The 15,657-nt window shown below is 41.5% G+C and overlaps 1 protein-coding gene across 2 annotated transcripts in view; it reads left to right on the top strand.

Annotated features, from left to right (window-relative positions):
- The window catches only part of NEDD4 (NEDD4 E3 ubiquitin protein ligase), a 127,686-nt gene that overhangs the window by 73,130 nt on the left and 38,899 nt on the right, over positions 1 to 15,657 (top strand). For both annotated transcript variants that reach the window (XM_014606090.3, XM_014606088.3), the window contains 2 exons: positions 6,962 to 7,012; positions 13,603 to 13,664. In XM_014606090.3, the coding sequence (XP_014461576.2) occupies positions 6,962 to 7,012; positions 13,603 to 13,664 (113 nt within the window). The remainder of the gene's footprint in view (positions 1 to 6,961; positions 7,013 to 13,602; positions 13,665 to 15,657) is intronic.

Genomic DNA, 15,657 nt, shown 5'->3' with positions numbered 1-15,657 from the left:
CTAGAAGAAGAATTTCTCATGAACTGTGCCATCAAACCCTTACTGTACCTGAGATACATAGATGACATCTTCATAATTTGGACTGAAACCCTGCAACCTCTGATGGACTTCCACCAAAAATTCAACAATCATCACCCCTCCATCATACTATCACTTATCATAGAATCATAGAAGTAGGGTTGGAAGGGACCTTGTAGATATTCAAGTCCAACCCCCTGCCTGGGCAGGAGGGAAACTGGGCTCAAGTGACCCCAGCCAGGTAGGCATCGAGCCGCTTCTTAAAGACCCCCAGGGTAGGAGCCAGCACCACTTCCCTTGGAAGTTGGTTCCAGATCCTAACCGCCCTAACTGTGAAGTAGTTCCTACAGATGTCTAATCTAAACCTACTCTCCAACAACTTGTGGCCGTTATTCCTTGTTATCCTGGGGGGCATTAGGGGAAACAAGGTCTCCCCCAAACCCTTCTGGTCCCCCCTAGTGAGTTTATAGACGGTCACAAGGTCCCCCCTCAGCCTTCTCTTGTGAAGGCTGAACAGGTTCAGGTCCCGTAGCCTCTCATCGTAGGGTCTGCCCTGCTGTCCCCGGATCATGTGGGTGGCCCTCCCCTGGACCCTCTCAATGTTGTCCACATCCCTCTTGAAGTGGGGTGCCCAGAACTGAACACAGTACTCCAGCTGTGGCCTGACCAGTGTCGCATAGAGGGGGAGGATCACCTCCTTGGACCTACTTGAGATGCATCTGTGGATGCACGATAGGGTCCGGTTAGCCCTGCTGACCTTGACCTCGCATTGTCGGCCCATGTTCATCTTGGAGTCAATGATGACTCCAAGATCCTTTTCTGCCTCCGTGCTCTCAAGAAGGGAGTTTCCCATCTTATAAGTGTGCTGCCAGTTACTACTGCCCAAGTGCAGCACCCTGCACTTGTTCATATTGAAACGCATCCTGTTTTTGTTACCCCACCCTTGCAACCTATCCAGGTCTTTCTGCAGTCTTTCCCTCCCTACTAGCGTGCCCACCTCACCCCAAATTTTGGTATCATCAGCAAATTTGAACAGGTTGCTTTTCACCCCATCATCCAAATCGCTGATAAAGAAATTGAACAGTGCGGGCCCAAGGACCGACCTCTGGGGGACTCTGCTGCCCACTTCCCCCCAGGTCAAATATGACCCATCCACCACCACCCTCTGAGTACGACCCTTCAGCCAATTTGCAATCCATCTGACTGTGTAGGCATCGATGCCGCAGTCGCCTAGTTTTTTAATGAGGATGGGGTGGGAGACAGTGTCAAAGGCGTTGCTGAAGTCCAGAAAGACTACGTCCATGACGACACCTGCATCCAATGCTTTTGTGACCTGATTGTAAAAGGCAATCAGGTTGGTCTGACATGACCTGCCCCTAATGAAACTGTGCTGGTTGCCCTTGAGCATCATCCCCGATGCCGGCCCGTCACAGATGTGCTCCTTGATGATCTTCTCAAAGAGTTTCCCCAGGATTGAGGTAAGACTGACGGGCCTATAGTTGCCTGGGTCCTCCCTCCTCCCTTTCTTAAAGATGGGGACCACATTGGCCATCTTCCAATCATCTGGCACCTGGCCCAAGCACCATGAGCGCTCGTAAAGCCGTGCCAAGGGCCCAGCAATAACCCCTGCTAGCTCCCTCAACACCCTGGGGTGGAGAGCATCTGGACATGCTGACTTGAACACATCTAGCCCCTCTTGAAACACTCTAACCTGGTCCTCCTCAACCTTAGGTCTTGAGGCGTTCCCCTCAAGTCCGTCTTGAAACATGGTGGGGGAGTCCTGGTCCCTGCACAAGAAAAATGGAGGTGAAGAATTTGTTAAAGAGGTTTGCCTTCTCCTTGATTACTTTATCACCAGCATTTCCTTTTTGGACACCATGATCAATATCCAAAATGGTAAAATTCAAACCACCATGTACAAGAAACCCATGGACCAACATACATAGCTACACAGAATCAGGAATTGCCCTAAACACACCAAGAAAGCTGTAATTTACAGCCAAGCTCTCTGGTTACACCAAATTTGCAGTGAGGAGAATACCCATAATCACCAAATCACAAATCTCAAAAGGGCCTTCAGCTAAGAAGGACACTCCTCCAGAGAGAGAGACCACACTTTCAAAGAGCCACCCAGATACCATGTGAAGATTTGCCGCAGTACAAAACAAAAATCCCCACAAATCGCACACCATTAGTTATAACATATTGCCCCTCCCTGGAACCTACACGGAAAATTCTCAAACAATTGCAACCCGTACTAGCAAAAGACCCCATTCTTAAAGAGTTCTTTCCAGAACCACCCATCCTAGCCTTTAAACAAGCACTGAACCTTGCTAACCTCATCACCAGAAGCAAACTCTCTATGACCTGAACCATTCCGAATGGATCCAGACTATGCCAGGACAAGAAATGGAAAACCTTCCAACATATCTCCACTACCCCACATTAACTACACCCCACAACAGAACCATCACCATTCCTGTATCCTACACATGAATCTCCAAAAATGTAATGTATTTCATCAAGTGCACCAAATGCCCTAATGGAAAACATGTAGGAAAAACCAAACAACTGCGCACCAGAATGAACGTACACTGGAAATCTATCGAAGACGAGAATACCCAACTACATGTGGGAGCACACTTCTTACAGGACAGTCACTGCCTCTCTGATCTCTCAGTTCTAATCCTCATAGAGAACTTACGACACACCTTCTGTAGACGAGCCTACAAACTTCACTTGATCAACCTGCTAGATACTAAAAATCATGGACTCAATATAGACATTGGATTTATAATACATTACAACCTGCCTGACCTGACCTATTACATTCCTTTTTTCCCTCCACCTTTTCTTTCCTCCCCTCCCCCTCTTCTCTGCCCTTTTTCTTTCTGGTTCCCTACCATTGCCTTTTTATTGCTAGCCTCTTTTTTTACCTTTGATCATTACCTCTGTAGTGTTTTCCCTTTTGACCCTCTTTTTTCCCCTGTTTCTTCCCCCTCCTTTACTTTTTGTTTTCCTACTTCTACCCTCTTATTTTCAATAACATCCTGTCACACTTCTGGCTTCTCCAATTCCTGCTTTCCTGATCTCCAACTATTCCCTTTTTTACAGACTGCCTCTAGTTCACCTTATATTTTATCTCTGTTACTCTCTCCTACTTTTTCTTCCCCCTGCTCTCTTCCCTCCCTGCTTTTCCTTTTGCCTTGCTGATCTCTACGTATTTACATTTTCACTGACATCTCTCCATACTCTTAGCTTCTCTCATGGAGTCTCAGAGCAGCAGAGACTCCCTATGCCTGATTAAAGGCAACTGTGCCCGAAAGCTTGCTAAGAACTTTTTTCCAACTACTCAGTTGGCCTAATAAAATATATCTACTCAAAGAACCTTGCCTGCCTATGTCCTTAGACCAACACGGCTATAGCCAAAAACCCAGCTCTTAGCTTTCACTTTTTTGAATATAGAAATTTAATAGACCAATTCTTCTGTTGCAAAGAACTTAGACCACAACAGTTTGGAATGTTAATGACATTCCGTAGGTTTACCTTGGCTGGGGACAGACCTTACACACAAACTGGTATAAGTGAATTGAAACTGGTTCAAATCTGTAATGCAACAGGAGTTCAGTGCATGTAAACTGCTTTCAAAATGTCTGAAACCAGTTTAAGGTAAACCTGGATGGATGTAATATCAGACTTAACTGATTTAGGTTAAATCGGTTTATTGAACTGTCCCAGATCCCTTCTGGCTTCAAGTTAACTTAAAGTCCCCCAGCATCCCAGGATGCTTTGCACCTCCACCCTCGCAGGATGGATGGGCTAGCCTTGGTCCAAGCTGCCTGCTTCAGCCCAGCAGGGAGTCATGCTTTTGCACCCCCCTGCCTTCCACCTTCTGGCATGGGCCACTGCAGGCATGTGGTTTAATTTCCAGAATCAGAAGTGAATGTTTGTTCACTTACTTATTGATTCAATCTACATAATTTAGCCTAACCTGCAAAGATTGATTTGATTCAGCCTTTGGCTTTTGCACTGTCTGTACTTAGCCCTTGTGAATCATGTGTAGGTGTTAGCACACCTAACAATGCTAATCTTGTTCAGCGCCCTGCAGCACACTTAAAAGGAATAGTACAAACTGGTTGAGAACCATTGCTTTAGACCTGTTTTAAATTAGACCTATTTTTTGTTTGAGCCAATTCTGGACTTTTCCCCCAAAAAATTATGTAGTTAAGTGATCTGAATGGGCAAAAGCTCTTTCTGCGTTGTCTTAAAACTTGCCATAAAGCAACAGTTTTGTGTATGATAGTCCTTGCTTTACATGGCCTTCTCTAGCCTTTTTTGTCTTTAATTGAAAAAGAAGGTATTGAATTCATCAGTCCTTTTTTTAAATCTTTTTTTTAAAGCTTCAAAAACTAAACTTTGGTTAAAGTCTAAACTACAGTTTTTTCCAAGTGCATGTTTAGAACACCTTTGCCAAACAGATGTCTTTGCAACATACTCTCATTCCACTTTGGGCAGCAGGTAATTTTTCCTGCTTAGTCTCATTGCTGGCTATGTTTTGTTTCTGCTCCTGGTTTGAGACCACTTTAGATTTGAACAGGCATCTAAAAAGCAAATGTTCTTGCTACAAGCATTTAAAACTTAAAGCAGGAGTTTGAAATAAATTCTTCCATACCAGTTGGTTCTTCATGTGACTACTATATTTGTCTTATTTGAAAACTGCAATGGGAGTTCCAGATTTAAACCAATAGAAATGAGGGACTTGAGAATTACAGTATAACTGAAAGAATTATTGACCCAAATAGTGACGGTGTTATTAGTGCTGTTTGCTGCAGCAATTTTTAATGGACTGATGTTGGTTCTCCAAGTTTTTGGCAAATCAAATAGTTTAGGAAACAGTACTTCAGAAAATGTTAATCTGTGTTCTCTTGAAAATAGCTTCCCAGCAAGTGTCTACTAACTATTATATGTTGTAATAGATTTTGTACAGAAGCCTGACTACTAAAATGTGCTATACAAGAGACAGTCTTCTGAAGACATTGTGATATATTCTAGGTGCTGTTTAGAGCAATAAAATAAGTACCCAAGGGTCTGATCACAAGCCCACTGAAGTCAATCGGAGTCTTTTTGGCTGACTTCCATGGGCTTTTAGCTTCAGCCCTAAGTATGCTGTGTTGTATTTAGAAAGAATCTCTAAACAGGGATATGTGGTATAAGTCATAAGTTTTCCAAACTGGAGTTCTATTTCTACATGCCTTTGATATTTTTGCTTGTGATTTCATAATTTCCTACTGCTAAAAATATATTAGGTAAGAAATGTGTTGTTGCTAGGCATTTAATGGATCTTAAATTATTGATATTAATCATTATTCCTTATTCATTCATCTGATAGTTACATTAGTAACTCCCATTAATAGAATTAGGAAGCTTTTCCTTTTTCATACCCTTTAGTAGTTGTGTTGAGAACTAGTTGTGTAAACTTCTGTTTTTCTTTTCTTTTTTTTTTTCTGTCAAGCGTATTGCTTTTAAGTCCTGGGTTCCCAAATTACAGATTGTAACCATGAATTAAGGATGTCATGAACATATTTGTAGCCAATTTAACCCTTTTGTAGAGAGAGATTGAGTCTAATACCAGGGCAAGAGAAGGAGCTTATGTTTCATGGTGACTGACTATACTTTGGAAGCAGTTACAGTGCTGGCATTATTTAGTGTTGTTGTAGTTGAGCACAGGTGAAACATGCTTATTGAAAAGAACTTTTATTAAACAGATGCTTGCTGCATGAGTAGAAGGACCTTGACTTTCTGTTTAAAGATGAAGTAGACCACCAGAAAAGTAAAGTATGAGCCAGAAAAGTGTTGCAAATTTAAGACAGCAGCTATAATTAGTCTATGACTGCTACTTTTTGAACATCACGGTGATATCTAGTTGAACTATATTTATTTTCACCTGGTTCGTTCATATACCTACACATTTTAGAGTATTACACACATGTTTACATGCACATGCAGAGTTTTAATGTTGAAAAATTGACTAGTCAGAAGCTAGGAAATACAGAATGAAGGTTGTACAGTACCTTGTATATATATGAATGCAATCTTCCGTTATGTGATCAAACATCCTTTCAACAGGGCTGACTAGTAATGAACAACCATTCAGTGAATTGTTTTCTTTATATGTGGCCCTGCATGATACGTTTAATTGTTAAAAAAGTAAGCAAAGTTTAATTTTGATAAGCCTAGCACCTGCTGTAGATGCTCATTTATTCCCAACTATGCATTCCATTTTAAAAGGTGGGAGTGGTAGGGACACTGATTTTTCCTGCCTTCAAAATTTCTGGATGTTTTACATCTCAAAGTACTAGAACTACATTAAAGGGAAAGGTCCCAGAGTTTAAACTGGGTAAAACTTATTTCATCGTAACCTGATTCTTGAGGCCATCCTATTTTAGATGAAATTTTGCAAGAAATACCTGCCTGAGACGCAGCTTGCATATAAAATTTCGACCTGTATGGTTACATTTTGGCAGGTATTGTGTTACAGGCAGTCTTAATAGTTGGTTTTATCAGCCTGTTTACAATTAATATTTAAGCATTGACATGTATTAAATGTATTAAATTAAAATTTGATTAAATAATCAAACTGCTATTAGTTCTTGTAATAAACTGTGCTTCAGGACCACTGGAGTGCCTTGTAGTTTAAGGAAGATAAAATGTCTAGAACTCTGTCAGGTATTGGACTTGTAGAGGCTGTTGGAAGAGGACAGATATCCAATCTGGATGTGGAGTTTTATACAAACTACCATAAGAGTAATTTCAGATTTCTGGAATGCTATGCAATACAAGGGTTTTCCATGAGTCAAAGTCAAAGAAAATATCATAAGGGTTATCGCCTTTAAAGCATTTGTTAAGATTTAAAACCTTTTTTTTTTTTCTTTTTCTTTTCTAGACCAGAGATGACTTCCTAGGCCAAGTGGATGTTCCTCTTTATCAGTTACCGGTTGGTATTAATTTAATATTACCTAAAACAAAACTGTTAATGCATGTAACTGTTTTATTAATCTGAGTGAGTATATGGCTTATAAAATTTTGCCTCTTCTAATCTGACAGCTATTTCACAAAACTAAGCTAATGCAACCTACATTGTTATGCTTAGGTATGCACTTCTACTTATGACTTCTTCTATAATAAAGTTTTTTCATATACAATCCTGAAAGATTGATTATGAATTACTGTCCCATTTGTTATTCTAGCTCCTGATCACATAGGGAAGAAATTTTTCTTTCTGGTTAATTTTAATTAAAATAACTTTAATTAAATACAGAAAATAGTTGTAATAGAAAATAGATTAGAATTAATCTGAGCTTACATTTTGATTGTTTTTTGCTTTTGAATAATTTTACAAAACAGTTTCTTCACTTATAAAGGAAGTTATATAAAAGAATAAAGTGCAAAGTACTTTCTTGTAGTATCTTCATTTCATAGTTTCATAGTTGGTAGGGTCGGAAGGGACCTGAGGAGATCATCTAGTCCAACCCCCTGCTGTGGCAGGAAAGAGTACTGGGGCCAAACGACCCCGGCCAGATGTTCATCCAGCCTCCTTTTAAAGACCCCCAGGGTAGGAGCCAGCACCACTTCTTTTGGAATTTTGTTCCAGGTCCTAGCTGCCCTGACAGTGAAATAGCGCTTCCTAATGTCTAGCCTGAAACTACCCTCCGCTAGCTTGTGTCCGTTGTTTCTTGTAACTCCCGGCAGTACTTGGGGGAACGGGGACTCTCCCAATGCCTGCTGGTCCCCCTTGACTAGTTTGTAGACTGCCACTAGATCCCCTCTCAGCCTTCTCTTGTGGAGGCTGAACAGGTTCAGGTCCCTCAGCCTGTCCTTGTAGGGCCTGCCCTGCTGACCCCTGATCATGTGGGTGGCCCTCCTTTGGACCCTCTCCGTATGGGCCACATCCCTCCTGAAGTGCGGCGCCCAGAACTGGACGCAGTACTCCAGCTGCAGCCTGACCAGTGTCGCATAGAGGGGGAGGATCACCTCCTTGGACCTGCTTGAGATGCGTCTGTGGATGCATGACAAGGTATGGTTGGCCTTCTTGACCGTGTCCCCACACTGTCAGCCGTTGTTCATTGTGGTATCAGTGATGACTCCAAGATCCTTTTCTGTCTCGACACCAGCGAGAAGGGAGTTCCCCAGCCTGTAGGTGTGCTGCTGGTTCTTCCTCCCCAGGTGCATTATTCTGCACTTGTCAGCGTTGAACCCCATCCTGTTCTCATCGGCCCACCCCTGTAACCTGTCTAGATCTGCTTGCAGCCTGTTTCTTCCTACTAGCGTACGCACTTCACCCCACATCTTAGTGTCATCTGCAAATTTGAACAGGGTGCTTTCTACCCCCTCGCCTAAGTCACTGATGAAGATGTTGAATAGTGCGGGCCCAAGGACTGAGCCCTGGGGAACCCCACTGCCCACATCCCTCCAGGTCGAATAAGACCCATCTACCACCACCCTCTGGGTGCGGCCCACCAGCCAATTAGTGACCCATCTGACCATGTAGGCATCAACACCGCTGTCTCCTAGTTTCTTACTGAGAATGGGGTGAGAGACTGTGTCAAAGGCCTTCCTGAAGTCCAGAAAAGACTATATCCACTGCGATACCTGCATCCAAGAACTTGGTGACCTGGTCATAGAAGGCCACCAGGTTGGTTTGACAAGACCTGCCCCTAATGAACCCATGCTGGTTGCCCCTGAGCATAACTTCCCCTGCTGGCCCTTCCTGGACATCTGCCAGGATAATTCTTTCGAAAAGCTTCCCCAGGACTGAGGTAAGACTCACGGGCCTATAGTTTCCTGGGTCCTCCTTCCTCCCTTTTTTGAAGACGGGGACCACATTAAAGGATCTCTCTCAAGCATTACAGAAATAGTAATCAGATTGTGCATCAGCCATTTTGACAGTGATACACAAAAGTAATTACAGCTCTTTGCTGAATCTTGTTGTTTTTCTAGTGAAGATTTTGCTGCTATAGGAAGTAACTAGAGTGAGAAGGCCTACCAGAGATGGACCATATTCGCATTACCTCATTCCCCTAGCCAAGAAGGCTGGGGGTAGGACTTTGGTATTTGTTATTTGTCACTGACTCTGGAAAAGAGTTCTGTTAGCCAGTAGCTGAGATGACAGAAGTCCCCACAGTCTCACAGCTGCAGCTCCTGTTGCCAAACTTTTCAATACTGTGCATGTTTATTGTGAGCTAAATCAGTGGTTCTCAACGTTTTTTGTACCAGAGCCCACTTTTAAACATCAACGACCAGTCCCAACTCAGTGCCCCTCGCTTCTGACCCACTGCCCCCCACCTCCAGGGCCCAATCTATTTTTAAAGTTCATTGATCCTTTTTTTTAATTTGTTTGCCGACTGAGAAATGCTGAGCTAAATGATTGTTTGGACTTCTAATTGCCTGTCTCCCACTATTGCTCTGTGTACCTTCCATGTTTTGTTTTGTTTTTCTTCCCCCCTCCGCCTTCACTGTTCTCTGTCTCCTCTTCCTCTTCTCTTGATTATAACTACTTACTTTGCCTACCTATATTTGCTACCCATCACACTGACCATGGAATTGACTTATCCCTTTTTACCATGCCTTTTGATAATAAGCTCCTGTGACTGATGGACTCTAATTAGTTTGTGTAACATCAAAGCATAATGAGACCTGAACTCTAACTTGAGGCCATCAAATTCTACCTTAAGATGATAATCTATACTGCATATTGATCAAATCTAGGAGTAAAATCCTAGTTCTCTGCCACAGACATTGTGTTTACATAAGTTAAAATTTGTGAAAATATTTGCAGAACTGCTAGTAGGAAAAGCAGTGGTACTGACATAAAAGCATTAAGTAATGTAGCATACAAAGGATATTACAAATATTTCTCTAGGTCCAAGCTAAGAGATAGGATTGTCAGCTTTTTTGGCAGACATACCACAAATTAGCCCTTGCATACTGTGAGTGCCACTCCAGTCAACTTTTGCTACCAAATTTGATGCTTTCCTTCTGTTCTGTTGAATTTGCTGGTGTGTTGCCTGTCCTCTCCCTGCCTAGTCTTATACCATACACATAGGCCTGTGTGAAGCAGTTAGTATTCGCTTGGGATTCAGATTTGGCCAATTCAGGGGACAGTGATTCGATTTGGTGATTTGAATCACTGTCCTGAATCGATTCGACCGAATCTCCAAATCACCCCAGCCCATCCCCTGCCCACCCCAGCTCCTGGCACTTTGAAAAAAAAAAAAAAGCCCCGGTTTACTGGGTGCTGCCTGGTGGGGGGGCAATCCCTGCTGCCCCCCACTGACCCATGCTGCATGGGGGGCTCTGCAAGAGCCCTCTGCCCACTGTCCCAGCCCCCTCCCCCCCCCCATGGCTGGCCCACCTGCCCCAGCTCCGGCCCTTTAAGAAAAAAACCCAAAAAAACCCCAAACTCACTGGTTCCTAACCGGCAGAGGGCAATCCCCACTGTCCCCCACAGCACTGTGCTGCGTGGAGGGCACTGCACCAGCCCCCCCCTCAAAGCCCCAAGGCTGCTGCAGGAGCCGGTGAGTCCAGAGGGATTTTTTTTGTTTTTGTTTTTTTCTTACAGCCGGGAGCTGGCACAGGTGAGGCAGCCATAGGGGGGCTGGGGCAGTGGGGAGGGTTGGGGGACACATGGCAGAGCCCCCCCCATGCAGCATGGGGCAGTGGGGGGCAGTGGGAATTGACCCCTTTGCCTGGCAGCAACCAGTGAGTCAGGGCTTTTTCTTTTTTTTTTTTTTTAAGCACTGGGAGCTGGGGCAGGCACGGCAGCAATGGTGGGGGCTGGGAAAGCGGGTGGGCATTGGGGGCTCATGCCAGAGCCCCCCACATGATGCAGGACAGTCGGGGGCAGCAGGGATCACCCCCCTGCTCAGCAGCACCCGGTGAGCCCAGGATTTTTTAAAGGGTAGGGAACTGTGACTGGGTGGGGCAGGCTGGGGGAGCAGGAGAGGGGGTTGGGGCGGGCTGGGAGAGCAGGCAGGGGATGGGCCCTGGTGGGGGTTCCCCCCCATGGTCCCGTCCAGTCAAGTAAAATATATTTTTAGAGCAGGAATTTTCTCTGACATGTTACACAGAGATATTAATTAAATTGATCTGTTTGCCCATCTAATTAGGATAAAAGGTCAATCTGTTTTTGAAGTAGGATTTTAACAAGAGTTAAAAGTCTAATTTTAATCCAGGGGTTTAGGTTGTAGCTGTGTTGGTCTAAGGATATAGGCAGACAAGGTTCCTTGGGTGAATTTGATATCTTTTATTAGACCAACCCAAATGGTTGGAGAATAGTTATTAAGCAAGCTTTCGGGTTCAAAAACCCTTCGTCAGGCTAAGGAAGCTTCCATTAGACCATTGAGATGGCCCAAAGACCAAACCAAATCCATGCATTCAGTGCCTCAATGGTTGTAGCTTCTGCCAGAGAGCAACAGATAAGAACTGCTGCTCACTGCCTAGAGCATGTTTCTGTTAGGGTGATGTCCCTTAGACTTTCTCCAGCCAAGGAGTACCCACAAGGCAGTGGGGGCTAGGTTTCTGAGGTGCCCTATACTTGCCTTACTCTGGAGGTTGCAATATTAGTATTTTATATGAGTAACCCTACCGTACTGCCACCAGGCCCTTCAGTTGGATGCAGTTTACAGTCATACCCAGGACCATGATTATGTAATATGACTTGAAAAATTTGTGGCCTTTGAAAAAAATGCTTTAACTCTGCCTTCCTCTTCGGTGTTAAGTTACTTCTTCTGCTTTGTGATGTTTATTTCCTGAATTTCTTAATGTAGACATTTAAATCATGTTTTCCTATTTCTTTTGTGCTGTCACGAGTGCCCACAATGCTTCAACACTGGGTGGTATAACAAGCACAGGAAATTTTACAATTTTAAGGAAAATGAAACAGACTCCAAGTTCAGATTTACAGACATCCAAAGCATAAGCTTGCAGTTCTGAAAGAGAAAATGCAGCGTGCATCTATCTATATTTCAGAAAAATATTTTACACCATTTAAATCTCATGCTGCAAAATTATTATCTTGTTATCTAAAATGATAGATATGGTCATGGTAAAATCTTAGGATTTTGAGACAGATTATAAAATACTAAGAGATTTTCCACCTGTGATCCTTGGTAACTTTTCCTACTTAAAAGTAAAAATACCCCTTGTAAATAAACTACAAATTTAAAAATGTGGGAAGCAGTTTCTTAAACAAGGAATCTTTTTTTTTTTTTTAATGGCTTTACTGTGTAATAACTACTCTGAAAGATTTTGGATATTCAAAACCCGTGCATGTACAACAGACATTGAGTATTTATGAACAAGAAATGTATACCTGCTGTACAAACTGAAATACACTATAATGTGAAAATAATTTAATTTAAATTTCCTCCCAGTTCACATGACAGAAGCTATTTGTGCAAATTAAATTCTGTGCTGTTCAGGGTCTACATTATAATATATTAATATCAAATCAATTTCTTTTAATAGTAGTTTAACAATTTGCAAATAGCACTAATTTAACACTTTTTCCTGCAATTTTTGAATCTGCAATTTGGTACATACAGTTCGAGTATTCATGGTACATATAATAAGAAGCTGAGAAACTTTGAATCCATAACAGGCATAGCTTTTTCAAAACATGATTTTTTTTAAAGGATTTCTTCAGCTCTTACTTTAGAGGAAGGACAATTAGACATAAAATTTTGTGTGAGAGACCTATACCTATAGAGTAAGAATTCATTTTTTTCCAATTCATCTGACACGTTGAATGGTTAAAATGTAGTCTTTAAATAAAGCTTTATAGATGCTTTGAAGAGCCTACCAGCCAAACTCAATTAAGGCTAATACACTTTCTTTAGTATGCAGTATTATAAAACTCAAATGTTTTAAAGATTACAGAACCATTGTTGGCTGTAATTTAATTTGATGTTTTTAAATAGTAAAGGTAAACATGTTATCTTAGTGCTTTTTGGATGATCCTTCCTGTATAATTGGAGTGACATCTTTTAACAGGTTCTCCCTGTATCTGAACCTACTTGTATTCCCAATAGTTTAGTTTCCAAGTAGTCCTATGCTTTTTGTTTGGTCTGGAAGGGAGAGAAGGGTCAAATTCACTTCATATATATGCAATAGGAGCACGTAACTGTTTGCTTTCCTGAGATTTTGTGATATCAGAAGTAGAAAGCAATTTATTAAATCTGACCTACATTTATGTGAAAATATTGAGTGGAAGGAGGGGTGTGATTAATATTTGTTTCAAGCATAGAATCATCAAAAATAAAGAAACTGCTTCTCAGTTTCAGGCTGTGCATTAAAAAGAATACTATAGGGAATAAAGTTAAGTATTTTTTTTCTATAATTTGGAGTCTAGATTTACTATTAATAGTCCCATGAGTATTTTATTAATCTAATGTACTAAAATCTCATTACATGAAGATTGTTTGCCCTTTTAAAATAGTTTAAAATCTTAAATATCTTTTCAAAGCATAAATATTTGATATTGCAGATTTGTCTTGGAAAGCTAAAACCTTCATTGTTTCATTCCAGACAGAAAATCCAAGTATGGAGAGACCATACACATTTAAGGATTTTGTTCTTCATCCAAGAAGGTCAGCATTTTAACCTATTTGATATTTACTAATTTTCCTGACTAAACTATAATTTGCAATAAAGGCTTCTTTTTGTGCCTGTGTCACAACAAGTTTTATGCATATTCTAATACTGCTAAAAACACAGTTTATTAAGAAATCAGTACAGGTGTCAGCACTTGTTTTAATATCTGAAAACGCAAACTGGGAAAAAGTTCATAAAGCTAAGATTATAACCTCGGTTATTCACTTTCTACACACAGTAATCAGTCATGTGTTACCCTGTTTCAACTGCAAGTCATATCCTTTTCTCTCCTAGAGAGATGTCTGTGTCCCTTTTTGTTGTTAATATACAAATAGGTTTTATGTGATTTTTGATAAAGATAATATAATCTTGAACTTGAAGGTGCTTAAACTTGCAGAAACACTCAGTGAAGCCAGGAAGTGAGGAGTGAATCTGTAGCTCCCTGCCACTGAAACAAGTGGTACAGGCCATGGACAGATGTAACATCTGAAGCACTTCAAAGACCATATGAACAGTCATTCACACCCTATGCAGCACTCCAGAAATAACCCTGGAAAACAACTATTGTTTTGGAAGTGCTTCATTTTGAAGTGCTTTGCTTCCTGTCATCCTGTTACGTGTTTATGTTCTATGAAGTGCAATAGGGTATTGCTCAGTCCTCTGGCATCCCACAGTGCTCTTCTCTTCCCACCTCTCCACTCCCCAGTGTGTGAGTGCTCTTATGTGTGCCTGGCTGTAATTCATGCTGGAGAGCAGGAATCTGTATCTGTTTCTAGTCTCCTGGTTCTAGTAGGAGGGGTGCTCTGGGAGACTTGAGGCTGAATTCACAGAAAAAAGCCAGCAGGTTCTGGAGCCCCCATGTGGAACCTGCTGTTGGTGTCCACAGCTGACGCTGCCATCCACCTGCTGTGGCAGCAGCCCTGCCCAGGTCCACAGCTGATGCCTGATGCTGCTAGGTGGTATCAGTGCTGCTTGGCACCATGTGGCAGCTGGAGATAACAGCTGCCCACAAGCCACATGCAGTTAGTTGGTGCTCATCCTCCACCTGTCGGCCTAACTGAATCTGTTGGCAGGCAGGATCTGGCCCATAGCCCGTATTTTGCCCGCCTCGTCCTAATCGTAAGAAAGATCATAAAAGCATTTTATGAAAATAAGTTTACTAAGACGTAGTGAGAGAATTTTTGGTAGTCTTTTTATTATTCTGCTTTTCTGGTATTATAAACCAAAGAAAATGCCGGGCTTGCTGCATTTGTATAATCGCTTTCAAGCATTATTTCTGTTATGCAAAGATCTACCCATTGTAATTGCTGGAGTTGGTAGTATTGTGCAGTGGAAAGCAATGCTCAAAGTCCAAGTCAAAGTTTTTTCCTCTGTATAGTGTATTAACTTTCATAGTAACTAATATAAAACTTTATTTTTTATAATAAATATTATGTAGCTGTCTTCTGTGAACAAATGTGTTCATGAATTTTGCAGGTGTACCAGACTAATTCTGAACATGATTTATTTTGGTTTCACCCCAAAAATAGCTAAAATGAGGATGAGTCATTTTAAAAATTGTTACAGAAAGTAAGCTGACATGCACATTCATTGTTTTCATTTTTTAAGTGAAAACAAATTGCTCTAGGTCCAAAATAGAACCTGCATCAATATGTTTGTTACCAGACATCATTTTTTTTCAGAGTATCAAATGTCTACTTCCTTTAGTTTAACATCAAGAATCTCAGAAAATGAGAGTTTAACTTTATGATATTTTTTATATATTGATGTAAATATATGTTGACAGTCAGTAGATATAATTTTGGAAATAGACTTATTTTGTTTCTTTGGACTGTAATCTTTGCATCGATATACCAAATGCATCATAATGTTTAACTCTCATTTTTGGATTGATTCTTGCTCTCAGCATGAAAAAAGGGAGTAAGGTGAGCATACAGAGAGTGTTAACTGGCTCTCTTTTAAAAGGAAAAAAAAACCAACAAAATTGAT

The sequence above is a fragment of the Alligator mississippiensis genome, chromosome 11 (genome assembly GCF_030867095.1).
Source record: "Alligator mississippiensis isolate rAllMis1 chromosome 11, rAllMis1, whole genome shotgun sequence".
Classification (NCBI taxonomy): Eukaryota; Metazoa; Chordata; order Crocodylia; family Alligatoridae; genus Alligator; species Alligator mississippiensis.
The sequence above is the reverse complement of the archived record's forward strand: the minus strand, read 5'-3'. Positions and strand labels throughout refer to the sequence as shown.